The 27,996-nt window shown below is 41.4% G+C and overlaps 1 protein-coding gene across 1 annotated transcript in view; it reads right to left on the bottom strand.

Annotated features, from left to right (window-relative positions):
* Positions 1-2,228: 2,228 nt before the first annotated feature.
* Positions 2,229-27,996, bottom strand: part of LOC109476721 (metabotropic glutamate receptor 6-like) — a 78,508-nt gene continuing 52,740 nt past the window's right edge. Inside the window, exons 4-11 of the mRNA XM_019777725.1 lie at positions 26,717-26,851; positions 20,075-20,293; positions 19,227-19,314; positions 17,620-18,601; positions 6,980-7,172; positions 3,972-5,369; positions 2,921-3,022; positions 2,229-2,323 (exon numbers count right to left, since the gene is read on the bottom strand). Coding sequence (XP_019633284.1) covers positions 2,229-2,323; positions 2,921-3,022; positions 3,972-5,369; positions 6,980-7,172; positions 17,620-18,601; positions 19,227-19,314; positions 20,075-20,293; positions 26,717-26,851 — 3,212 coding nt within the window. The remainder of the gene's footprint in view (positions 2,324-2,920; positions 3,023-3,971; positions 5,370-6,979; positions 7,173-17,619; positions 18,602-19,226; positions 19,315-20,074; positions 20,294-26,716; positions 26,852-27,996) is intronic.

Here is a 27,996-nt window from a genome sequence, read left to right as displayed (position 1 = left end):
CTGTCTAAAATGCATTTTCTAGAGACACAAGATCTGTCACATGATAGGGTTCGAACCCAGGACCGCTCGGTTCTAAGTCGAACACTCGACCAATACACATGACTGTACCGTAGCCCACAAGTACACGCAGGCGGCGCAGGTGTTTGCGCAGGCGACGCAGACATGTACTTATGGGCCACGGTATGATTGCTAGTTACGGTAACAGTTCTAATCAAATGACAACCTCGCAAACAGTTTCTTCTAAAATGTGACCTCTTGTGCCATATATTCAGTTATAACCTTTGTCATCTTTATACAATTCTTTGAGACACCGCGAATATTTCAGGTCACAAAGATTTTTTTGACGAAAATGGAAGCACAGCAACTATTGTATACAAACGTTTCTATAGAATAACATTCAATTACACTTGTGACAAGGAAGAGGAAGAATGCTAGCACTCGACCTGGCTTCCAGTTACAATTGGGCACAAATGCAATTATTATTATAGGACATTACATCGACCATAAAAAGATAGTTGGTCCTAGCATTCTTCCTATTCCAGATATGCCTATGATATGACACAATGATTCCAGACGTATTTTTTTTACATATCATCATATCATATATACGATATCTGTAGCTTATACCTCGGATAAAATCACAGTTTACTGGAGGTACGTGTCCGATGACTTCTTGGCAGGATGTAACGTGAAATACAAACAACGACAACACTGCCACCAATAAGTGTGTACATCAGATTTTTTTTTTTACATGAGATGCCCGCCATTCAGTTCTGACTGCAATAACATTTAAAATCGCTACGTGGCGTCCGGATCGTATCCAAGAAGTCAACATGGCGAGCCCTTGCGAAAATTTCTGACAATGGCAACTTCGTTGTAGATTTTTAAAAACACGTCTACAAAAATCGTCAGAGTTGTAGATAGCACAATAGCTTATGTGTTAGTGTGCTTCAGTCAAATGTTGGTGCAGCACAAAGCTTTGCAGGAGTTGCCATTTCAGTGAAACATTGGCAGAGGGCCTCGGACGCGAAGTTCAAAACGTATACCTAGACTGTAAATACTTCCCTCCTTTTTCTGCGGCTTTATCCAAATGGTAGACACCAATTGACGATATCGAACATGCTTCATTATACGAGATTAGGCCACACCGACTTAATTTTATGGATAACATTCGGGCGCGCATTGATTTTCGCATGTTCTCAAAAAAAAAAAAAAAGATCACGTCCTCCGAGGCTCTGGCCTGGCTCTAGGACTGGGTTGTCCATGGTCGTTATCGACAATACGGAGCCGGAGGTAACTCTGGAGGATGGCACCCAGGCTACAGAAGCTCCACGACTCAAGAACGTATATTTTAGTACATACGTACAGTGCCGGTTTATGAATTCCGCAAAAAGCCAGCATGTACAGGCTTGTCGTAAATGTCGGTATGTACTGCTGCAAATTCATAATACCTGCTTTGTATTCCTGTGGTTTAGTGGCAGTTTTATTTTTGGGTCGGATTTTTTTTTATTCACCCGCGCGCACTAGTTTGGGGGTCTTCAGAGGATGTCATCCATAAAATTAAGTCTGTGTGGCCTTAATAACAAATATAAGACACAACAAACGTCCTCTCCGCGCTATAGCTGTGTACATTCACGTATATATTCACGACAATATCGGACGATTTGCCACTGAAAGTTTTGGCAATGACAAGATGGCGACGAAATAGGCAACAGTTTCAATTCTCTCTACCGGAGTATCTAATAATAGTAACAGCCTCCAGTTTAATTCCGGACTACCAGTATAATTCGGGACTAATTCCATAACTCAGCAACCTTACATCTAGATGGGTAATATCGTAAACTATAGGTAAAATTAGTGTAAAAAATATATTTACGTAGCAGCCATTGAGGAACCCTTGGGGATGAACACTATATATTCTGCAGAATTCTGCACAGAATGCTGGCTCCAGTTCCCAGAATTCTGCAGAATTAGGTTAATTCCCAAGGGGTCCTCAATGGCTGCTACGTAAATATATTTCTTACATTATTTTTAACAGATGTTACGTAATATATTTGTTACATTTTTTTACCCATAGTTAACGATATGTTTTAGCCTATCTAGATGTACAGTTGTTGGGATAGGGGAATTAGTCCGGAATTTTAAACTGGAAGTCCGGAATTAACCCGGAGGCTGTTTGGTCTGTTGTGTAGCTCTTGTTCTACGGTAAAGAAAGGCGTCGGTCTCTGTCAGACATGGCTGGGCGGACGTTCGCTGGCCGGGATGCCGACTCGGACCGACGTGTCCTTCGTTTTAACGGGGTTGACTCCACCGTTGGAGAACGCTGAATAGGCAACATGAAACAATTGTTTTTAGAGTGGTGATAGATGTAAATGATCAAAATATTTCTTGTGCAACACCATGGGATATTTAAAGACTAGGCATGGTGACGGCACACTCAAGTTTTAACTTTTTTTTACTATCACACATTCACTGATTCAGGGCCTTGTCCCAAATACCTGCCACGCTCGAGAGCAGTCTGACGAGATTTAGGCCACACCTACCTTTACATACGAATCTGAGTTAAATTTGAGGCAAACTTGACCCCCAAACACAAATACATTGTCTGATACTATCATAAAAGTTCATCTGTGTTGGTAGTTAAATGTTTAGAGTAAAACTTTCGATCCATCACAAAAAAGTTCTCTCACCTAGAGCTTTCGACGAGTCACCGAACCGCGACGGGGGCCGACATCGTCTACCAAATACCTTTGACCCGTGTTGACGTCACACTTCAAAGAAGCCACGTGACAAGCCTCACTGGGTCAGTCTACTGAGGAAGACCAGAGTGACTGGTCGAAAGCTCTAGGTGAGAGCACTTTTTTTGTGTTGAATCTAAAGTTTTAATTCTAAACCCTGTCAGATACATTTACAAACTTACCCTTGCCTTTTGCTGGTCGCTGAGTGTGAACAACGGGGTTTTGTGAGGCGGCCTCCTCTTCTTCACTTTGGAAGATATTTCCTAACACCCCTTCGACATTTCCTGTAGGATCAGATAGAAGGTATTTATCAAGCAGAATAAATGACAAATCGCACAGAGAAAACAGTGCTAATAAATGGTCATCATGTTTTATTCAAATGGCACGGCATTAGTCACGTAAGTCATAAATTTATCTTTTTGGCGACGTCTCAGGGAGGAGCCTAATGGTACAGTATTGTGTGCAGTTTGCAAGAATTCTAGGAATGGTACAGACATTTTGTCCACAGGAATGGAATGCCCACAGGCATGTCTCTGACCCACATCTATGCCCACATTCCTGGAAACCCTTGGGAAGACCTCTCTGCCCCATAGCCCTACTTTCTGTGACCCCAGGGCTCGTTCACTATACACTCAGGGGAGGAGTGCACTGTATCTGTCTAGACTTAACAGTTACCAAATCTTCCTTAAAATCATGAAATCATGACAGTGCCATGCAAACAATTACCCTAACAGCAACCACTGTCGCCATGGCAAAGTATGTCTTCATTGCCAGTCTTGTTTGTAATGTGGGAGCTATTGCAACTAAAGATATGTTTGGAGCATCGTGTTTCTTGAAATTTTTAATATTAGAATCAAGAAATGTGAATAGCTTATTACACAAAACATCATATCTATAGCATTCCATGACAAGGTAGAATTCATCTTATGTTCTAAGATGTTTAATATATATTTCCCTGTAATCACGAATGTGTGTAAATATGTAAATATTATACGTTTGGGAATGCATATATAGCAGCGACACCTGTGCTGCAGTGCAATGTAAACCATTCAGAATTGCCCTGAGAAAGGTGAGAGACGGTCACCGAAACCTCGGCTGTGAATAAAAGACTTGGTTGTGTAAAAAGGGTCTCTTTACTCGGTGACTTACAAACTTGATGAAACTATTCACGGATCTTATGTTTTATCGTTGACTCTAAGGGAGTCACAATGTCAAAGGGTCGCTGCCACTTACCGATCGCCTTCTCCTTTGCTTTCCTTGTTGCCTCTGCCGCCTGTTTCCATCTTGCTATTGCCATCAAAGCAATTCCGGGTAGCTCCGTCTTTGGTGAAGTTGGGCTGTCATCCTGTATCTCCTTCGATGACCTTTTGTTCCCGCCCATGGACGTCGGATTGCTTGGGTTTGCATTATGAGGCATGGGTGGGTTTCGAACCCGTGGCTGTATGGGCACTGGATTTTGATAATTCGAGTTTTTGTCCTGGAGAAATCCAAAGGGCCCCTCACGGACGTCGGTAGGGTTGGTGTGTATGTTCGAGGGGTTGTCTGTTGTTTTCTTCAGAGTGTTTGAATTTTCCCGATTGCCCGTTGCTTGTGTTACTAACGTTTCAAGTTGTGGGGTGGCCTTTTTTGACCGTTCGGCTGTCCTTTGTGCTAACAGTTTGCTAGAAGAAGCGGTTTTTCTCCACCTAGCAGCCGCCGCCCAGGCGGGCAAATTATCTGGTAGGTTGCTCTCCTTTTTCTCTGCAGGAGCAGGATTCTCAACAATCTGGTTTACTATGGGGCTGTCTTCCGACATGGACTTTTTTCTCCAGCCCGCAAAGCTTTCTTTGGCACGTCTAACTCTGCTGTCGTCCTCAAGGGAGGACTGTTTCCGCAACAGCTCGGGTTTTTTAGTCTGTGGAGCCGGGGCTGGTGGGGTTGGGTCCGGCGCTGGTTCTTTCCTTTCCTCCAAGGTCGTCACATGCATGGAGCCTCTCCTCCACCGGTTACCCATGCTGTGGACAGAGTCGCTGCTCTTATCCGAAATAATGTTTCTTTTGACACGCATATCTTCCGCCTGTAACGACCCTCTTCTTAGAGAGCTATACTTCCCGACGCTCTCCAGTTCCTTACCGTTTGTATTTCTGTTGGTGAGGATCCCCCGTGTTGGGAGGTTGTCCCGCGAATACGGCGAACGACTGAGCTGTCCCGTCGACTTCGCTTCACCGTCGGGTGGAAAAATCTGGTTCTGGTTTTCGTTTATTTTCACACCCTCTTTCAGGTGATTCCCCGACGAGCTTCTGTATAGTTCTCCCGCTCGGTGCTTTTGAAGAGCGAGGGCGGCGACTTTCCGCCATCTTAGCTTGGCCGGGCTGACATTGCCAACGGAACCAGATGTCCGTAGGAGGATCTGGGAGTCTTCGTCTCCGTCCAGTCTGAAGAGGTGACCGTGAGGTTTTCTCCACTTGGTGGCTGCCTCTGTTTCCGCGGCCTCCTCTCCCTCTGCGTCCCCTCGGTAGTCGTCCTTGGGACCGGTATCCAGCAGGTCTGATCTCCACTTCACCCGGGGACCGTTGGAGTCTTTGTTTCCAACGAGGGCTTCACTTGAAGATAACACCGTCGTCAAGGTCTCTGCTGTTTCGTTGGGATCTGCTAAAAGTTGCATTTAAATAATTCCGTTAGATCATAATCGTATAATTATATATGATTCTCGTGACAATTCATTCGTGTATTTCTACACTGTGATTCGTGTATTTCTACACTGTAATAACTACAAAGCACCCAATGCAATTTCAGGGAGACATTCTGAATGAGAAAATTTGTCTGATATTAACATAAATTTGTTTATAATTCATAGCACATTTTCACCATTTTTAATGTTTAATCGTTCGAAATAGAAAAAAAAAACATTTATTTATTTATGGGTACCACCAATAAATAACTATATAAAACAAGAAATAAATAACTATATAAAACAAGAACTAATTTCCGTCAGTGACATCCTATTGTTGCCTCAAAGATATCAGTATGCTATGAATAGGATTGATTTAATTTACTACAAGATTTACCAGAGAATCGACTTTGAAAATCTGGCTACGTTACAAAACAAACAGCAGTTTTCCTTCAGTGACATGGTATTTTTCCTAACAATATGCTATGGGATAGGGTTGACACAATGTGCAAGACAATTGAAAATCAATTTTAATGCCCTGAAATTGCATTGGGTGCATTAAAAGTTCAAAAGAGGAATGTTAGGTAGACTAGTGTCGTCGTTGCTGATAAAGATTCCTTTTTTTAAATTTACAATTCAACATGGACAATACAAGACATGGTGGTGAGGTACTTCAAACTTCATAGCAATGAAGATTCCCTTCATTGCTATTGTTGTGATATTGGTAACACACCTTACCTTAAGGTTGGTATGCCCTGATGCAGGATCCTCCTAGGAGAGAAGGAAGCCATCTACATCAGGGCATACCAACCTTCTCTCAACCGGGACGTGGGGCGGTACCGACTTCCGATGAACTTTGACACAGCACTTGGGTCAGAAAGCTGATGACCACCGAGCGATTCTTTCGAAAATTCTGGCGAGTCAATTTTTTTGACTTGCAGAATCGTTTAGTTTTCATTGTGTATTTTACCAACTCAGTTGAACTTTCATGCTATCATTATATGTATATTAGTATTCATATTGACAATACCATCAAATGCTCCAACGGTCTCCCGAAGTTTCCCCATGCGTTGGAAAGTGCCATAAACAGACATGCCCTTTGTATGAACTCAGGTAGCATGCTGCAAACCGTGCATGGGTGAAGGATGAGTTGATGCATTCAGAGATGACGAGCACCAAGGTGCAACCACGTATCAGGGCTCGAAACTCATTTTTGAGAATAGGTGCGCTGGTGTGCCCAACATAGAGAAAAAAAGGGTGCTCAATTTGTTTTGGTGCACCATATAGAATAATCTTAAAGATTTTATCATTTTTCTGACACTTAGATGTCAAGAATATGTTGTTTACCATATAGCTAATATACATTTCATATCTTTATATACATAAACCTACGAAGTGCAACGGCACACCCACAGAAAAAATTGGGTGCACAGCTCCAATTTTAGGTGCACCAAGGTGTACATGCACCCAGTATTTCGATCCCCGCACATGCAAATTTACATGCATGGCAGTATACGGCACGATGGGCAAACGTTTAACCTATACTACTGCAGAACATAAAACAACTACGATGCACCTATGGATGCCTTACGGGCCTCTACCGCCTTTCTCCACTTGGCCACGGCCTGCTGGACCATGGCCTCCTGTTTGGAGACGCGGCGAGGTCGTACGTTCATCTCCGGATGTAGAAGGACTATGTACAACTTGGGTGCGAACAAGCAGCAGAGAAGGACGGTCGCACTCAGGATTAGGGACACCGACAGAGCCATGAATTGGATCTCTTCCTGTGTATGTAAACATCGCATGTCAGTGTTTTAAACTTTTGCTCGAACACAAAGGATTGCTCTCACCCAGAGCTTTCGACCAGTCACTCTGGCCTACCTCAGTGGACTGAACCAGTGAGGCTTATCGCGTGGCTTCTCTGAAGTGTGATGTCAACACTGGGTCTAAGGTATTTGGTGAACGATGTCGGCCCCCGTCGCGGTTGAGTGAAGGGTGATGGCCCCTGATATAAAAAGCCACTTTCACCCCTCTCAGGAAATAGCATTGTTCAGTGTCCAGTATCACACCGCATCTACATAGAGTCACCTTAACATTCTGTTTCACCAGACAGAATACTGGACAAGAATACCGAACAACACTACTTCCTGAGAGGGGTGAAAGAGGCTCTTTACGTAAGGGCCCATCACCTAACCGCTACGGGGGCCGACATCGTCTGCCAGATACCTTTGACCCAGTGTTGGCGTCACACTTCAGAGAAGCCACGTGACAAATCCCACTGGGTTAGTCTGTTGAAGAAGACCGGAGTGACTGATCGAAAGCTCTAGGTGAGAACAATCTCTTGAGTTGAAAATTTGACCTCAAAAAGGACTTTATACAGTGCACTTTTCTAGGTTATATACAGGGCAGAGGCATGTACATGTGCATGTACGTTCCGAGTTGCAGACCACGCAGTCACCTTGACAGAGGTGAAAACAGTTAGAGTCACCCCTGTAGGCTTCATTTCACATCAGAGAGCAGACAGGAGAGGTGAGAAGTCAATGGCAGAACCAGTTTGACGCCCATTAAGTGCCCTTTGCAACACAAGGCAGCACCCACTTAAGTCCCCTACTCAAGATTTAACCTCCTACCATCAGTATTTCAGCGAAATATATCAGACATGTTTCCCTGTACAATTCATGCAACAATATGCCAAGGGCAGAATGGGTCACGCCAGTTTGTCCCTTGACTTCATCAGCTCAGGAATAGCATGTTATTGTGCACGCACATCGTCTGTGGGCTCAGTAAATGCCTGGTAATGTACGGGACGTATGATAGCGTGTGGTGACCTCCCTGGTACTTATCTCAGCAGGCATTACTGCTGTAAATCGTATCTCTGCCATCTCTCGGGTACAGAAGGGTAAAGGCATGGGAGAAAGACTTGCCTCAGGCAGGAGGCTCTAAAGACTTTCTGTGTAGGATCAGAAGTAGGTTGTTGCCACTCTGTCAACTGGTCTAATAGACTTGATGGTACGCGGAGGGTATTTAGGCATCATTTATCACCTCTTGACAAACCAACCTCTTCCATCCTGGGCTGGCACATAATTATATATTTAATTCAAAAGTGGTAGCTCAAGACCCTTCCTAGATCCTCCTTTATTTTGCCATGGCCCATTGCTGTCAAGAAGCAAATGAAGATTATTCGTTTAAATTTAGAAAGTTAATAATGACATACCACCGTCACGAAAGCTAAGATGTTCAGTTAAGAATTTCAGTAGTTAAGACTTTCTGTAGATTCACTGCCCACTACAGCTCTGACCTAGCCTTCCTTGCTCTTTGTCCAAGTCATGTGGGTGCGCCTCCTGCACGGCATTACGACCTCACTAGTGTTACTATCCAGTTTTTAATCATTGATATTTTTGTAAATAATGTATTACATGTGTATATAGCTTAATATTGCATTGTACAGTATTTGATGTTTAATGTATTATACTTGATGTTGATGTACAATATTTGATGCTAATGATGTTCATTATTGCAATTTGTTTTTGTATTTAATAATGTAATCTGTATTTATATTCTGTATGTTGTGTTTGGGAGGACAACCTGTATAGGTGTCAATGAACCTGTTTTGTCCTCCCTCCACTTGTATATCTGGTGGTAAACTCAAATAAACGAATAAACAAATGTTTTAGTGTTTAAAGTTAAAACTTGAGACAGACTGACCCAGTAAGACTGTACGGATGATGGGCCCTGATGTACGAGGGGTGTTCAAAAAGTTCTCGGCCTCACCTAGAAAATAAAGGTCAAACTCCTATTCTTTGGTATAGCTGTATACTATGACGTCTTACATCACTGCACACAAAAATTCAAATTCTTATATTCATTAATAAGCACGTGACGCCCCATGAAAATGGGGTGGGTGAGGGAAAATCACAAAATGGCCGCAACAGACGCGTGAGCTCTGATCAAGTGTATCGATAAAAAAGGATGTCTCCAAAGGACATCCATGAAGACATGGTCAAGACACTTGGTGATGACTCCCCTTCTTATTCAACTATAAAGAAGTGGGTTACTAGCTATAAGCGCGGCAAGGAGAGCACAAAAGATGAACATAGGTCAGGATGCCACAAATCAGCACCACGGACAATCCAGTTGAGGCCATCCATCACATGGTAGTGAATGACAGATGTGAGACTGGCCAACATGTAGCAGGTTCTTTGGCCTGTGTTATGACTCAGTTCACAATGTTTTATCGAACATCCTGGGGATGAAAAAACTGTCTGCATGGTGGGTGCCTCTAATGTTTTTTGAACATCAGAAGTTAAACAGGCTGGACATTTCAAGGAACGAATTCAGTCCAATCCATGCAATTTCCTCAAAACATTTGTAACCCAAGATGAGCTGGGTTCACCACTTTCAGCCCGAATAAAAACAGCAGAGCAAACAATGGATGAAGATTTTTTTCCGGCCGCCAAAGAAGTTTTAGCGAGTTTCGTCCGTTGACAGGGTTTTTGCCTTTGTTTTCTGGGACAGTAAGGAAGTAATCATAATTGACTACATGCGAAGGTGTTAAAGCATCAATGGGGAGTACTATTCAACACAATTGCGACAATTTAGTACAACAGTCAAAGAGAAAAGGAGAGGAAAGTACCGAGCTGTCGTGATGAAAATGCACCTGTCCTCACAGCACAGGGGTCAGTGGCAGCAGCAAACGAATTTGGCTTTGAAGTCTAACCCCACCCTTCCAATTCACCTGAACTAGCACCCTTGGACTTCTACCTGTTTCCTAAACTCAAGTTTCACTTATGTGGTCAACGTTTTGATGGTAATGATGACGTCATCTATGCGGTATAGGCCAATCTGGGGGGTCCAGATGCAACCTTCTTCCACAATGGGAAAATAAAGCTGGAGCATCACTGGACCAAGTGCATTGCAGTTAGAGAGGACTATATTGAAAAATAGTGTAAGAAAAATTTTACTGCCCTGACGTTTTCTAGGTGAGGCCGAGAACTTTTTGAACACCCCTCGTAAATAACCCTTATTTACTTCTTGTTAGTGCTTACTTGTATTTGTCATCTCTATATTACTTGTATTTTAGATTTCTGTATGTTTTTATCTGGACAGGGGGCGTGGAAAAGGCATATGCCTGTTCCTCCTGTCCTGTCTTTGTGACAAATTTCAAATAAATAAATAAATAAATAAATAGATAAAAAACAGTTGCCTTTATTATGAAATCTACATGGTCATGAAGGTTGAACAAATGACTAAACACACATAGTATGTTATGGCGAATAATAGACTCTTCACTTTCATGTCTTTACATTTTCTTTTTTTCTTTGAAATTGAAAATGACATTCTACGACATAAGTATCGTTTTGAAATACATTTGATTGCAATATATGCCATATTTTCTCATTTTGCAACTGCTTTGTACGATTTACAGTATGATCGAATTTTTTTCAGGAAAGGGACGTAATTTGTAATGTTTTAATCCAATTTTACACCTGTCATTTTAGACTTAATGCTATAAGTTCTATCTTATTATTTCATTCTTTCATAAACAGTTACACTTCAACTGTTGTTTTGCAATATAGCATTTAAAATAAACTAACATAATAATAGGTTAAATAGCAACGGGCTGAGGTTACAATCTTGTCTTACACCACAAGTTGAAGCTATCTGATAAGCCATTCTTTATATAAAATTCATGCGCGCTTGGATGTCATCCATATAATCAAATCAACACGGCCTAAGTAAGCTACGCCCGTCGTCCATCCACGAGATTACAGTGATAGACGGAAGAGAAGCCGTGTGTACCTGATTACAACTTCTTTACAAAAACCCTGTATAGAGCGAGATACTGTTGCTGTAGAGCGTACACGGGCTTACTGTCGGCCAATTACCAGTAGGCGTTAGGCACCATTCATCACTGGTAATTGCCTGCAGTTTACTATAGAAGTATGGCCTGCGGGGAGACGTTAAGAAGTATATCGCACCGCACAGGTGGCAGGAAGTGTGCCTCCAACCCCGCGGGCTGGTCCGGTGTAATGTATGGCCTGATCGGAGTCCGCTTAGGGCCTTAAAAAACGCGTATTAGTGGGCGACCCCCGGGGGTCTATGGCGTAGGTGTACAAAGTAGTGCGGACGAAATTTTTTGAACCCTATCTAGACGAGGGGGGGGGGCTAAAAGTGCCAACTTTTCACATAGCGTCTGAACGGCTAGCGCTAGAACCGCCAACCTTCCTGGCTTGTCCTAAACAATTTTGTATCATTGGAATAAGATAATAATTATTTAAGATAATAATAAGATAATAATAAGGAGGTTTTTTCCTGTTCGTGTATAAAAGCGCTGCAATGCGAAACGTTACGTTCTAGGGTGAGCGGGATTGAATTTGAGTTAAATTTGAGTCACATTTTCCCTGGACATAACTCCTGACTTTCATTCATTCATCCATTCATACTCCGTATCCCGAATAGTTGTCTGGTGTTCTGCTAACTTATAGCCGAACACCAGCCAACCATGTCCGAAACCTTCCGACCAACTCTCGAATGCTTCAGCATTTTCAATATAACCGAATTTGCTGAACACCAGCCGACTTGTCGCCGACCTACCCCTAACTATGGTTTAAGGTTCGGCTAGTCTGTCAAATTTGGGAGGCCAACGTCGTGAATTGATGTGTGACAGGGGCTTTAACGAAAAGCTACCATACGTACGTTAGATCCAATCGACATGAACACGTCCATAAACATATTCAACGTAAGTCCCAGCCCATACGCTCAAGCTCTTGGAGGATTCCTGGACCATATACTCTGATACAGCACTGCATGGGGTGCTCTCTCTGTCCATTTTGTCCAAACATGATTGAAAATGAGTACCATGTTATAATGGATTGTACACTATACAATGATAAGCGCCTATTGCTGTTCACTTTTCTTTCCACTTTTACAAATGATTTCAGTACGTTAGATCCCATAGATAAATTCAATTACATTCTCAGGTGAGATAACCAATACAGCACTCAAATAGGAAAATACACTAAAGAATGTTTCAACCTTAGAGGCTACATATTAGAGAATAATTAAACCTTTATTTCTACCATTGATAACGTTACATGTATATATTCTGTATGTAACTTGCCACATACATATATTCTATACGTAGGATGAAGTTATCCACACATGTATTCAACTTTATTAGATCTTTAGTTGTAGAAGACCATACAAAAGTCCCTGTATTTTTTGTTGTGGCAAATAAAGAATCAGTATCATTCTACGCATTCGCGTGGTTAGGACGTCTGACGTTCTAAATATTATCAGTTGTCTGCCTTCCCGTTCCGAATGGCTGAGCTGTGTTCAGCCAAACATTCAGGAAACTCTACCGAAAGTCAGCACCTTATTCCTGTCGAGTGCCAGTCCAATTTCCATGCAGAATGAGCAAACTTTACTGGTTCATTGAAAGTACCACCCACACATTCATATATCAGGATTTTGGAGTAATCATCCTCTCTTTCCTTGATCGCAGGCTTAACGTGTTCTGGAGCAGTGTAGGCGGACAGCCGCCTGTGAATAAGGGCGGTTAAACCCCTGACACATATTCACGGATGTGGCCTCCCGATGTGAACACTAGCTGGACACCGCCCAACCATGGTGAGGAGTAGGTCGGCGCAAAGTTGGCTTCACTTCGGCGAATTCAGCTACTATTCAGCTGAATGTTTCAAAATGTTCAAAACATTCAGGGGTTGGTCGGGAGGTTCGACCATTTTTTTTTTTTCAACATATAGTCACAAGACGTGGTGACGGCACACTCAAGTTTTTAAAAAGTTATATTAATTCCAACGCCAACACGGGACAATACAATACTCATTTTTACTTGAGCAAAGTGAAGAAAGTCGTGTAAGGTGCCTTTCCCAAGGGCACAAGATCGGTGGCATGTCAGGACTCGAACTCGGGACCTCTTGGTTCCGAGTCGAGCACTCTGCCACTACGCCACACGACCCCACATTTTTGGCTTATGTTCGCTTGTAAGTCAACAAAACACCAGCCAATCATTAGGGAGTAAGTCAGCAGTGTTTGGGATTCAAATTTGACCAAAATTTAACGCCAATTCGTTTCGACTCGTATAGAAAGGTAGGCTTGGCCTAAATCTGCTCAGGCTGCTCCTGACATCAGTCATCAGAACACCAGCATTGTGGGAATAAGTTAGCAGTGTTGGGGGGGGGGGGTTAAATTTGACTCAAATTAAACTCAAAATTGTTCCGTATAGAATGGCATAGGTCTTGCTCCCGAACGTCAGACGAATCAGGCTGATGCTCGGTAACAAATTCGGTGGAAGGTCGTGAATGTGTGGCAGGGGCTTCAAACGTTTGTATCTAATAACATATGGTGGCCGTAAGTAAGTTAAATGAACACGCTTAGATCCCTAGAGTGTACGTATGTGTGTGGGAGTTTTAGACTTTAAAATGAACATTATCAGTGAGTGCGTATCAATCATACCAAATACAGTAGTCTGCTTGTAGAATACTACAAGCGTGTTTTCTCTGCCGGTTACGACTTAGATTTTACTATGGTTGTTGATATTCTTTACTAAGGCCATGTTGATTTGATTATATGGATGACATCCGCGCGCGCATGAATTTTCGGCCGTTTACAAAAAAAAAGGTTTTCAACCATACTGTAAATCGTGCAAAAAAGTTGCTGAATGAGCAAAAATATACCATAAGTTGCAAGGAAATTATTTAGAAACGATACCAATGTCGTAGAATGCCAAAATCAAAAGAAAAAAGACAAAAATGTAAAGAAATGAATTCGAAGAGTAAATTATTCGCCATAACATATTCTGTACCATTTGTTCAACCTTCATGACCACGTAGATTTCATAGTGAAAGCAACTTTTTTTTTGCAAAACTTTTTTTTATTCGCACGTTCGCATCAGTTTTCGGGTTCCCAGAGGATGCCATATAATCAAATCAACATGGCCTAACAATGATAAATTAAATGCTTAGGAAACAAGGTAATACATAGCAAATAATATATGGCGGTTGTGGGGTCAAAATGATAATAGATAAATGTCATTCAAAAGAAAGAGTTATAATAACAAATAAGAGTTATGAATCTCAACATGTTCGACCTTGAAACTACATGCAGCTTAGTGCCTGAAGCAGACACATAATTAATTAATTAATTATTTAATTATTTAATTAATCAATTAATTAATACGTTTATTGTACATAGTTGCCCCCCTGGGCTAAGCACAGGTTACATGTAAACTATACATTGTATATTTATCTAGTATTCACAATTACTTTCCACTTTCTGTCACTTCTTAGTAAGGCCACCTAGATTTGATTATATGGATGGCATCCTCTGGGAACCCCAAAACCAATGCGAGCGTGCGAATAAAAAAAAGTTGCAACAAATAAGTTGCTTTCATTATGAAATGTACGTCGTTATAAAGGCAGAACAAATGACACAGAGTATGGTATGACGAATAATCTACTCTATTATTTACATTGTCGTTTTTTTGTTTGATTTTGGTATTTTACGACATTGGAATCGTTTTCAAATATTTTTTTGCAACTTACGGTATATATTTGCTCATTTTGCAATAGTTTTGTACGATTTACAGTAAGGTTAAAAACCTTTTTTGGGGGGGAGGGAACGACCGAAAATTCATGCGCGCGTGGATGTCATTCATATAATCAAACCATGGTCTTACTGTATAAATGTAGTTGACCGTATAATTAGTTAGAGTTGGTTTGTCGAAGGCTATAAGGAATATAAACTTTGTTGTACTGTTACGAAAAAAAATGTTGGAGAAACATTTCCGACCGAGAAAGACAATTTGCATGGCGCAAACGTCTTGGCGTACGTGAGCCCTTAATCACGTTGTTGCCTTAATTAGACGTGGCAACGTTCGTCGGGAATCTCATTATTGTAGGAAGAAAGGCAGGATGTGTCAACGGCATGCTAATACAAGACGTGTAAACTGAAATGAGTTGAACTTGATAGAAATAGACAAGATATGAAAAAAAGTTGAATTATGAATAATTAGTATGATCAGTGATTGTTATGATAATGATTATTATGATTATTGTTATGATTATAATTATTGTTATTATTATGATCAGTTATAATTATGAATTATGAATGATTATTATGATCAGTGATTATTTTGATTATTAGTATTGTTGTTATTATTATGCTTATTATTATTATTATGATCAGTTATGTGTAGAATTATGAATGATTATTATTATCAGTTATTATTATGATTACGAGTATTATTGTTATTATTATGATCAGTTATTATTATGAATTATGAATGATTATTATGATCAGTGATTATTTTGATTATTAGTATTGTTATTATTATGCTTATTATTATTATTATGATCAGTTATGTGTAGAATTATGAATCATTATTATTATCAGTTATTATTATGATTATGAGTATTATTGTTATTATTATGATCAGTTATTATTATGAATTATGAATGATTATTATGATCAGTGATTATTTTGAATATTAGTATTGTTGTTATTATTATGCTTATTATTATTATTATTATCAGTTATGTGTAGAATTATGAATCATTATTATTATCAGTTATTATTATGATTATAAGTATTATTGTTATCATTATGATTACTGTCTACGTGCAAAAACGTGGGCAAACGTAGGGCAACCGTGCGTTGTGAGTACCGCCTCCGTACGGATTTGGGAGCACGCAGACACGCCGTAGAACTTTAAGTGCATGTAAAACATTTTCAACGTGTGGTCTGCGGATTCACCACCCGTGCGTGCGAGTACGAGCGACGCGCGTGCCCCGCACGTACCGTACGTAAGACGCACGTGTGAGTATTACCTCTTTACAGTAAAGTTGCAATCGCACAGAGATCGTACGTTGTAAGCACGTACAACTCACTTATAACTTGCGCATCGTAGGATGCACGGAACCGCTCACGGCTAGACGTGGCGTGCAGACCACACGCTTACACCTTGCGCAACCGTGCGAGTGACGTGCGTCGACCCCACTCCTTCCCCACGTTTTCAGAAAAAACGTAGCAGACGTAGCCTCCCAAAAAAACGTACAGACAAAAAGCACGTACGGTGGGTTGTGACCAAGGCTTTAGTGTTTTTGTTTTAACCCCGGTTTAGTGAGTTGTAATTGTAGATTACTGCAGCTCTATATGCAAATGTACGTTGCCCGCTCTTGGTGTACTTCCTGAGTTATCCTCACTAATCAACTGATTCTTTCATGCCGTACGTTTTTCTATCTAACAAAGTAGCCTGGGCTATCAAACTAGGCCAAAAGAACTGGTTAAGATAAAGATAACCTACTCCTATAAGATTGGCAATTGCTTTAGTTTCTCTCTAGGGTGGCTATACCATTAGTTGATTGGTCTCTGTGCGTATTAGCTTCCAATTATCCATGAACTCTCTCACAAGCAAGTCTAAGGCCAACGCTGTGTCTTATCATGGTTGACACTGAGGAGTCTTCAATGTAAAGTTAGTTTTCTTAACGAAGTTGCTAAAGATTGCCAATACTTTAAGCTTTCTCTGGAAAGTGCCAACTCCAAGACCAGTAGATAGGGTATAAAGAGTAGTTTGTTAGGCCTAGAGTTCACAGCTTAGTTACAAATTATAAATGCTAACGCCCGTGTGTCTCCCTCAACAAAGACGGGGGCGCCACAGACTTCCTGGAACCTACGATCCACTGCTCACTGAGTCACGTGTGTCATCTGCATAACGTGACGCAACATGAAGCGGTGGGTTCCTCATTCCTTGACGAAGACTGGAGTTGTAGAGTCGAAAATTTGGGTACGTCCAATTTCTTGTGTTGTAAATTTCAGTTTAAAGTGGCTTAATGTAATATTTTTTGCAACAAACATTAAAATAATATGATTTAAAAGTATTTGTGCGATTGTAATTTAATTGCACTTTTCAACATATTTCTGCAAATATTCCGCATTTCTGACAGTTATTGTTGGCGCTAAAACAACCCACAAGAGACACACACAGTTTGTTGTGCCACCACAAAATACCAGAATGTAAAACAAACTTGGCTTTTAAACATACTCGTAAGGCGTCATAGTTTGGCACCTACACTTTCTGAATTCCACTTATTCGCAAACAAGTGCGGTTGATTCAATGTGCTTTGTAAAGAAATGACAAAACATTGACTTTTTGTATCGAGCAAATATTACATAATGCAGCTTTAAACTGCTAACGTAAGTTGGAGTGTTTACCTTATTAACGACTTGTGATGTGCCGAAGAAGATGGGGATGAAGGCTAGCCAGATGATACAGGTGGTGTAGACGGCGAACCCTATGTGTTTGGTCTCGTTGAAGTTATCCGGGATGTGCCGCGTCTTGACGGCGTATATCGTCGACATGACCACCAGGACCATGCTGTAGCTAAGCGAGGATATGAAGGAGACATCGCTGGTTCCACACAGAAGCATCCCGGTCGCAAACGTCGGATCTCTCGGTCTGAACCACTCTACGTTACTGCTCGGTGGTTGTGCTATAAGCCACGCAATCACCCCTAACATCTGCACACCTACCAACCCTAAACAGATAAAAACCTGCGAGTTCGGGCTGATATATTTCGGCTTCTTCGGCGTCGATTTTCCCAGCTTGAAAATTCTGTAAATTCGGTTCGTTTTGGTGAGCAGTGCCGCGTAGCAAAGAGTTAGTCCCAGGCCTAGTCCTAGCCTGCGTATTGCGCACACGGCTGCTGAAGGTTTCGCTACCAGTAAGAACGTTACACTATACACCAGTAGTATACCAGACAGTATCATGTAGCTTAGCTCTCTTCCACACGCTTTGATGATGGGTGTTTCTTGAAATCTCAGAAAAACTGTGATGACGAAAATGGCGGCTGCGATGCCCAAGGTGGAAATGCACACAGGGAACATGGCCCATGCGGAATTCCAGCGAAGAAACCTGACGTCCAGTTGCACACATCCTGTACGAGTGGCGTTCGGTTTCCACTTTTCTCCACAGTCTCGACACGTGTTTTCGTCTAATAGATACTGGTAGCCGTCACATTTTACACAGTGCCAGCAACAGGCGTTGCCCTTCTCGGGTTTGAGTTTTTTCTCGGCGGGGCCGCACGGTTGGCTGCAGACGGACTGCGGGACCAGGCCCCGCTGGACACCCGGGAACGACCACGTCCCGCTCAGCCGCAACGTCCCGTTCCAGTCTCCGATGGTCACGTAGTCATAGCTAAAAGGAGAGATTAAATAGACGCTATTACAAAAGACACTTTGAAGAAAAAAGGTAGTAACTAATTATCTGTTAAGAATAGAAGATGTAAATATTGCACAGAAAATGCAGCCTCTACCAGGCTTTGGGAGGCGGCTGAAAAGAGTAGAAATCAGCCAAATAGTGCGATAACATGCCAGGGGAGTTTGGTCGGCCGGGAGCAGCAAACTGTTCTCCCCAGCCAAACAACTAGGCTTGGCATGTTATCTCTCTATTTGGCCGATTTCTACTCTTTTCAGCCGCCTCCCGAAGCCTGATAGAGGCTACAGAGAATACAAGCTTTATTATCCTTTCTAGCCTTTTTTGTTAACACCTCCAATTCATTTTGCAAAACGTCTGGCATTTCATACTCCGCTACACACAGAAAAGAAATCAAACCCAATAATAACGATATTAAAAGTAGCATTTAGTAGTATTATTTATGCTAATTTTTATTTTACTCTTACATAATTGTATTCTATGTGCTAGGACCGTATCAAAATGTGTAACTTAAAGGTGCTTGATACATCACTCAAGCCACTGTTTCAATACGGCTCATTTTTTTTATAATTTGTGTACTGATGACAATTTCGTACCCCAATCTTACCTGCCATTTAACTTTTGATATTGGACGATGTCATATCTTCCCGGTGCATCTCCATTGTCGTCAAAGTAAATGAGGTCACCACTGGCACCTACAAGTGTGATAGAACAAACATAGTTTATTGTAAATATATGCCCGAGGACTAATTGCAAGTACAAACTTCACTCAGGTGAAAATGAGTACCTAGGTCCTAGCTTCGGTTAGGGACGTCTTGTCTTATCGGATGAGACGTTAAAATGGAGGTCCCGTGTTTGAGGAGAGACACACCTCAAGCACATTAAAGAACCCACGTGAGCGGAAGTGGAACAAACCATTATGGTCTAAAATGGGGTAGGGAATTTTCCCGACCAGCCTCGTAACCCCTGCTTCTCCTATTGGGTCAGTTAGTCCTCACTACTTGTGAGAAATTGGGCTGGTCTCAATCTTGATGTTTCTGACTCAGGGAGAAGAGTTGCTGTTACAGTTCTACTCGGTTTTGACTTCTATGATATACGGGTTCTTTGATTTTAGTTGTAGGATTGTTTTCTCATGGTAAGATGGAAATGTAAGGGTGTATTTTGAACGCGATGGAAGCTTTCTGTTACATTTTATGGTCACATGTAGACAATGAAGTCTTCAAGTCCTTGTACCTAACAATCTCCAAGCAGATCTTTTTCTGTGACTGCAAAGACAGCATCGAATTGGCCCGGCAGTATCCATTTATTACCACCCGTAAAAGGATAGTAGTACAAAGAGAGCCCGATATAAAGGCCTATATGATCCTATATAACACGCCAAAACCCGCCAAATCTCTGCTTGGAGAGTAGTGCCTAAGGGTATATTGAGTGATAGTGCATTACGCAATTTCTTACCATGGAACGAAACATTACGAATATAGGACAACAGCAGTTCTCCGTCTATGTCCCTGAGCTGGCTGCAGATTTTTGTAGCGTAGGCTGGGCCGCAGATCTCCTTGTGCATTCTGTCGAAGGCGATAGCCAAGGCATACACGGCGTCTATCACGAACTGCACCTTGTCTTCCTGTAGGTATCTGCTCTCTCTACTCTCATCTCTGCCCAACTTTTCCCGACCTGTGAAATAAACAAGAAACAGCATTCTATTAATTTTGTTCTCTATTTTATTTATTCAGAATTGTAACATGACAATACAAAGTGTGCACTAGGCAGCAAGCATGCTGATATCGTGCACACCTAACACATACCTGGACATATGACATAGAAAAACAATAATAAATAGTTAGAACAAGATAAATACACAAATAATATTATCAAATAAATTACACCTGCAATTAAAGTCAATTTTATAACTGTACAGCAATTGAATGTTCAGTGTGGCTCAGCTAGAAGAGACACAGAATCTTTTGGATTGGGCAATAAACATGTGGAGTGTATCTGTGAGTTTTGTATTTATATCAAAGTTATGAGCTGGAGAACCCTGGAGCAGGAGAGATGTGGTTAGGTGTTGTTGAGTTAGGTGTTTTTTGTTCTCTATCTAGTGAATTAATGAGATAGCGACCCTCTATCTCATTAATTTACTAGAAGAGTTTTTTCTCTATCTAGTGAATTAATGAGATAGCGACCCTCTATCTCATTAATTTACTAGAAGAAATTTGTTCTCTATCTAGTGAATTAATGAGATAGCGACCCTCTATCTCATTAATTTACTAGAAGAATTTTGTTCTCTGTCTAGTGAATTAATGAGATAGCGACCCTCTATCTCATTGATTTACTAGAAGAATTTTGTTCTCTGTCTAGTGAATTAATGAGATAGCATTCCTTTATCTCATTAATTCACTAGAATGGGAATTTTGTTCTCTATCTAGTAAATTAATGAGATGGCGACCCTCTATCTCATTAATCTACTAGAGAAGAATTGATATCTACCTTATTTGTAGCGAATTAATGCGATATGCTTGATACAACCGTTATCACGTGTAAAAGTAGTTATCATAGGTTTTGACTGAAATTGTTTTTTTTTTTTCAATTAAAAAAAATGAAAAAAAATGAGATAAATAGCTGAAGCTGCATTTAAAGTAATCCGGCAAAAGTGGATTTTCATCACCCATCACTCAGCCGCGACGGGGGCCGACATCGTTTACCAGATACCTTTGACCTAGTGTTAACGTGACACTTTAGACATACCACGTGACAAGTCTCACTGGGTCAGTCTATTGAAGAAGACAAGAATGACTGGTCGAAAGTTCTAGGTGAAGACATTCTGTTGTGTTGGAACAAAAGTTTTAAAGGCATGCAAATGCAATTTCAGGACGGCGAAACTGAATTTTCAGAGTCAATGCTGTGGTCATTCTTTGAATGTAGTATAGTAAGTTGAATCAATCCTATCACATAGCAAACTGATATCTGTGAGGGAAAAATGCGATGTCACTTACGGAAAACGGTTGTATATTTTGTATAAGTAGGCTGGTTATAGCTACTTACGGATGGTACCAAAAACTAAAGAGACTGTTTGTAAGCTTCAAGTATAAAATGATGAGAAAATGTGCTAAAATGCCAGTACATGTAAATGTCTGACAGGTTTCCTTATGTAGAGTATTTGCTGTTTTGCCGCCCTGAAATTGCATTAGGTGCATTTAACATGTAGGGAGCTGGGTCTGTTGGCAGGTATTCAAACAGCTACGTTCGCACTGTTAATGCACCAACTGAGTGGTAGTAGTAGAATGGTTTATTTCAAAATTGCAAACTCCAGACGTACACAATTTCAATTACCATTACACTGACAACATACTCGCAGGCAGCCATACTGGCTGCCTGAATTGCTCTGAGGTCACAAAATATCATTAAAATATGGGTATTATTATTAAAACATTATTACATATTATTAAATATTGTTAAAATTTATAAATCGTAAAATATTCCTCTGCTATAGAAAATGGATTGATAATCAATATACATGTTTAAAACGTTACACAGTAAAAAAAGGTTCGGTGAGAGGCTTCTGTACAACATTAGCAACAGATTACTCTTACATTGCCGCTTCAGAGTTATTCAGTAACTTAACCATGTATGGTAGTGCGCTGTTTCTAAAGCGTTCGGTTCTTGTTCTAAAACAGTCAATCTGGTTACTGGACCGTGTTGCACGTCCACTGATGTCCCCCCGGCGGGGAGGGAACCAATGTCGGTAGTCGGGAGATTGTAAGAGTTTTCTGGCAAAAGTCAAGCAGAGGTGGTCTCGTCGTCGCTCCAAAGTCTCGAGGCCAAGTAGGAGACAGGCGTCAGCATAGTTAGTGTAGTTTTTGCCAAGGATAGTTCTGACGGCACGGCGTTGGATTCTCTCCAGCTGGTTACGTTGTGCTTGTGTAAGGCCTGGATGCCACGCTGGTACTGCGTACTCACACACTGGTCGGACGTAGCTAGTGTAGATTGTGAGTAAGTCCTCTATAGATAATCGGAAAGTCTTCAGTTTTCTGAGAAGGAACAGCCTCGTGCCGCCTTTCTTCACCATGTAGTCTACATGGGCGTCCCATCTGAGGTCTGCTTGCAGGTGCAAGCCCAGTAACTTCGCCACTTTCACTTCCTGTAGGGGGTGGTCGTCTATTTTGAGTGGTGGTAGTGGTGGTACTGTTTTCGAAAAGTGAAGGTACATAACCTTGCACTTTTTCGGGTGAAGCTGCATTCTGTGGACCGTTGACCAGTTATTCAACTCGTCGAGATCGTTTTGGATCGTAGAGTTCCCGCTTATCTGACGACTCTCGATCAAGTTCAAATCGTCCACGAATTTCCATCGATTGGTTACACTGAATACAATAATATTATCCAAAGATCATAGATAAGAAACGAGACATTCCGTACAGTGCAATTAACCTGTAGCGTGCTACGTCTGCTGGCATGTATCCTAAACTGGCACAGTAGCACTTTTAATGCAGTTCGCTAAAGGTTAACCAACCGAGTGGATACACTGAATGCAATCATATTAACTAAAGGTTGAATACATTGGCTATATGTGGTTAGGCCACACCAAGTAATTTTTATGGATGGCGTCCTCTGCAGACCCTAAAACTAATGCGAGAGCGCGAAAAAGCAAGAATGGCCAAAAAAAACAAGATGCCTAGATTTGAAATATACTAAAGAATGGCAAATGTTAGGACACAAATTCGAACGAGAGAACACAGACAGAGTTACAATCAACAAGCAATAAATTAGTGGAACAACTTTTGTCGTCTTTCCTTTAGTCACATCTGTCGTGACTCACATAGTCACGAGAAAATTTATTATTATTTTTTTCTTGAAACAGGCCAAAATTAACGCGTGAGTGGACGTCGTCCATCAAAATTATTTGGTGTGGCCTTACACACATATACTCAACAGGTAATATTTGGTCTGTCTGTTTTACGTAGATAGTTGATGCACGGTTGAACACCTACAATACCCTTGGACTTTCCCGTCCCTCGCTTCATACCATCCGCTAATAAAGCCCCGCTAGGAACACTCATCTGGAAGAGTAGAGCCTCCACCTCAAGGCGGAATGAAAGATTCAAGTCGTCTTAATGATACGCCCCGTTCTAATGAGCAATTTTCTGCTCCAGCGTGCCGAACGGAAAATTCCACCCTCCCGCGCGGTGAACCAGCTGCTTCCTGCCGCGTCGATCTTTCCCCGGAGGCCAATCAAGGGTTCGAAGACCTGCGATGCCTTTTCCCTGCCAACTTTCTTTCTTCAACTTTGTCTAGGTTTTATCTTATCTATTTCGTTACTTGTTCCGTTATCGTTATTCATTGTGATGTTTACCGAAGGAAAATATATTGTTTTTGCTTTGTTCTCGTTCTCGTTCTATTGGGAAGACAAAAGGTCATTGACCAGAACCAGACGTCTGTCACCATGGTAACGGTTACATTATGTTGCAATATTATAGCAGGAGAGATTTAGACTCTTGTCTCCATATATCTTATTTTATCTTATCTTATATATCTTATGTTTACCGAAGGAAAACATATGGCTTTTGCTACGTTTCCTCTTCTTCCTTTCCAAACATAAAAAGTCAATACCCAGAACCAGACGTCTGTCTCCCTGGTAACTGGTGTTGGGTTACATGATGTTGCAATTTTATCAGTAGGAGGGATTTAGACTCCTGTCACCATATATATGAATGTATTCGAGTTAGAATTAACAGAGCAGACCATATGTGAAGGTAAACATGATGCATTTGCTTTATTTTACAAATGTTACATTTTTAGTTGATTCTAATTTTAATTTAATTTAATTTTGTTATTCTGTTATCATTGTTATTTCTTATACCTTTTTTATTGCCTCGTGGATCCTATTCTGGAAATAATAATAAATATTAATAAAGAAGGTGCCAGAACACAGTTTTCTCCCAATGGGACTTCTATAATTAAGGACCCCAAGGTGACTCACTTCAATGCGGTAAAATTCTATTAGGGTGCATTGTACTAGAGAAACACGTCCAACTATTAAGTTGAAATTTACGGTAAAATCTACAAAATAAATAAAAACAAAAAAGTTATGGTTTTTAACATGTTAACGACCACTTTTATATGGCCTCCTGCGGAGGTCAACTGAACTGCAGCCAGCTCACCCTGGAACGCAGTTGCGTAATGCCGCGCATTTATACACGAACAGAAAAAAAGGCTTCACAATCCAAATCTTATATACAGTCTTAAACCTGATATATTTCTATAACACAAAGCGCAATTTACTCCTGGCTACCTCTCATATAAGCCATTCTAGCCAAGCTTCAAGAGTTTTGTCCGCACTACTTTTTATATCCACGCCATAGACCCACCGGGGGTTGCCCGTTAATACTGTGTTCTGCGACCTTAACTGCAACCTAACTAACAACGGTTCGTATAAACTTGCTCCATTTAGCACAACTTTAATAATGTATATAGCTTAGGAATGCTTCTTTGATGAAAAAGCTGTCCAGCTGAGCAGTTGCTATAAAAATCGTTTGGTAATTTCGAAGGCGTCGTAATTCACGTCCTAGGGTTCAGCCATTAGAATAAATCCGACGTCCTGTGCAAATGGTTACTAAAAGGATCATTTAAAAACCCCTAGTATCGTTGAGATTTCATACAGAGACCTAAAGGACTTGCAAGAATAGGCTCATAGTCTTTTGATGCTGATATGGAGCATATGTTGATGTTGATTGGAGACTAAGTATACGTAGAGCAAGGCAAATAAAAATGTAGGATGTATTTCCGTTCCAAACTTTGTGTGCCTGTTGGTTGACATATAGAATGAATGGTCTATGCTGTTGCTACAAGCCCTGTCACACATTCACTGTATTAGAGTAGTTTTAGAGCAGATGTAGTTATGTTTACCGGAGGAAAACATATTGTTTCTACTCAGTTTCTTCCTCTTCTGTTACAAACACTAACCTCTGACCTGGCCAATGACATGATTTGTTGACGTCGTCTGTCACCATGGTGACTGGGTTACATAATGTTGCAATTTCATGGTCTGCTCTACTCCTGTCACCATATACACGTAGTACATGTATGTAAATATGTTTGAGTAAAAATTAACAGAGCAGACCATGCCTGCTATATAAAGGTAAACATTATGCATTTTTGCTATGCAAATGTTACTTCTCTATGTTAGATTAGCATCAGTAGTCCTGCTTGTACTACAACCATGTATAAATACCTTTTCATCTGTTCATCTGTACATGTACTTAGCCCGATAGGGCATGAATGTACAATAAAGGTTATCTCTGAAGAAAATTAAACTGTTCGCCAACTCAAAAATGAAATTAACTCACCAGAAATTTTCGACTGAATCGCTCAGTCTTCATCAGCTTAATGACCCTTTTACGAGGGGGGTGAAAGAAGCAATCTACATCAGGGCATACCAACCTTCGCTCAACCGTGACGGGGGGCGGTAACGACTTCCGACGAACTTTAACCTAGTGCTGACGTCACACGTGGTTAAAAGTCACGTGTCCACAGCACTTGGGTCATAAAGCTGATGAAGACTGAGCGATTCAGTAGAAAATTTCTGGTGAGTTATTTTCGTTTTGGAGTTGGAAAACAGTTTAATTTTCTTCGTGTATCACAGTGGGGTCGTGTGGCATAGCGGTAGCGCCTTCGGCCCAGACTCGAGAGGGCAAGGGTTCGAATCCTGCCCGATGCCACCGATCTTGTGCCCTTGGGAAAGGCACTTTACACGACTTTCCTCACTTCACTCAGGTGTAAATAAGTACCTAACTTCGGCTAGGGACGTCCCTCGGATAGGACGTTAAATGGGGGTCCCGTGTCTGGAAATAGCCACGCCCACACCCCACGCACGGTAAAGAACCCACCGCACTTATCGAAAAGAGTAGGGGACCTTCCCGGTGTGAGTGGTTCAAACCTTACAGTCTGGTCTCATGGTTGACATCTTTGAAGAGGTGATAGTCACCTGTTATGTCAATCCCTCCATAAATGCGGTAAATCGTCATTAAAAATGTATTTTACCCACTCAGGTGAACTTACATGATAGTAAAGGTTTTCTATCCTTGGAATAAAATGAACGCTCACCACTGCACTGCCGCACGCCATCCCGGGCGTCCATCATGTTGTATTTACAGTAGAAGGTTTCCTCCCAGAATTCTGTGAACCACGCGTTCCTGTTGTTGTTCTTAGGATTCAGGGCGGTGAAGTACTCATCAAAACCTGGTAGAGAATACAGAAAAAAAGCAACGTTAGGAAAGGAAAGTGATCTCGATCCAGTTTTAGCTCACTGTAGGATATAGTAGAGGGGGATTCATTCCTCAAGCTAACCGACATCTCGCACACGCAGTCGTCCCTCAGCAAGACACCTGGAGCCGCATAGAACTTTTATTTAGCCTGTCAGCTCTAAACGGGAACCATGCGGCTCCAGATGCCTTACTGAGGGACGACTGCGTGTGCGAGATGTCGGCTAGCTTGAGGAATGAATCCCCATATACTACATACTACAGTTTTAGCTCACTGAAGAGCTAATCTTCTACTGACAGAGTATTCTTATGACAGAGAAGACAGACAATATGTACAATATTTACAGCTTCGTTTTTACCAGGAAAAATCCCCCTTCTTTTTTCGACAAGCACAATGAACAGTGGACCACGGCTCAACGTCCCGTCCTAGGGACTGCAACCCTTTGCAGTAGCGTGCATGTCGGGTGATTGACAACAGCCGGGATTGGAACTCTAGCCGACCACTTTAGGGAGAATTCTGACCAGATTTAGGCCACGTCTACCATTATATTATGTAAGTAAACGAACTTGAGTTAAATTTTAGACAAATTTGACCTCCCGAATGCACCCCCAAAAACTGCTGACTTACTTTCGAAAGTCTGTTTGTCTGGTGTTCTGCTGACGTCGAGTCGAACACCAGCCAACCATGGCTCAACATTCCGAATTAACCTCCGAATGTTTGGCTGGCGCAGCCGAATAGCAGTCAACCTCGCCGAACACAAGCCGATTTTGTCTCCGACCTCCTCCTAACCGAGGTTGTGAGACGTTCGGCTAATGTTCGGGAGGAATTTTCGGCTAAATGTGTCAGGGGCATCAGTGATATATTGTTGGTGTTCTCGATTGAGCAGATTCTATGTTGCATCAGTCACACTATCAAACAAGAGTTCCACGATCTCATACCTTCGCCAAATTATGTTAACCCTTGCGGGTGACGAATTATACAATTTCAATAATTGATTTTGCAAGTAAGAGCCTCATTTGCATGGATTGTATCAGTTGATCATATTCTCCACCCAATGACAGCCTTATCTTCCTATAAGGAAGATAAGGCTATTATAGGCTATTATAGGACTTGCTCATAAA

The sequence above is a fragment of the Branchiostoma belcheri genome, unplaced genomic scaffold (genome assembly GCF_001625305.1).
Source record: "Branchiostoma belcheri isolate BF01 breed outbred unplaced genomic scaffold, Haploidv18h27 scaffold39, whole genome shotgun sequence".
Lineage (NCBI taxonomy): Eukaryota > Metazoa > Chordata > Leptocardii > Amphioxiformes > Branchiostomatidae > Branchiostoma > Branchiostoma belcheri.
The sequence above is the reverse complement of the archived record's forward strand: the minus strand, read 5'-3'. Positions and strand labels throughout refer to the sequence as shown.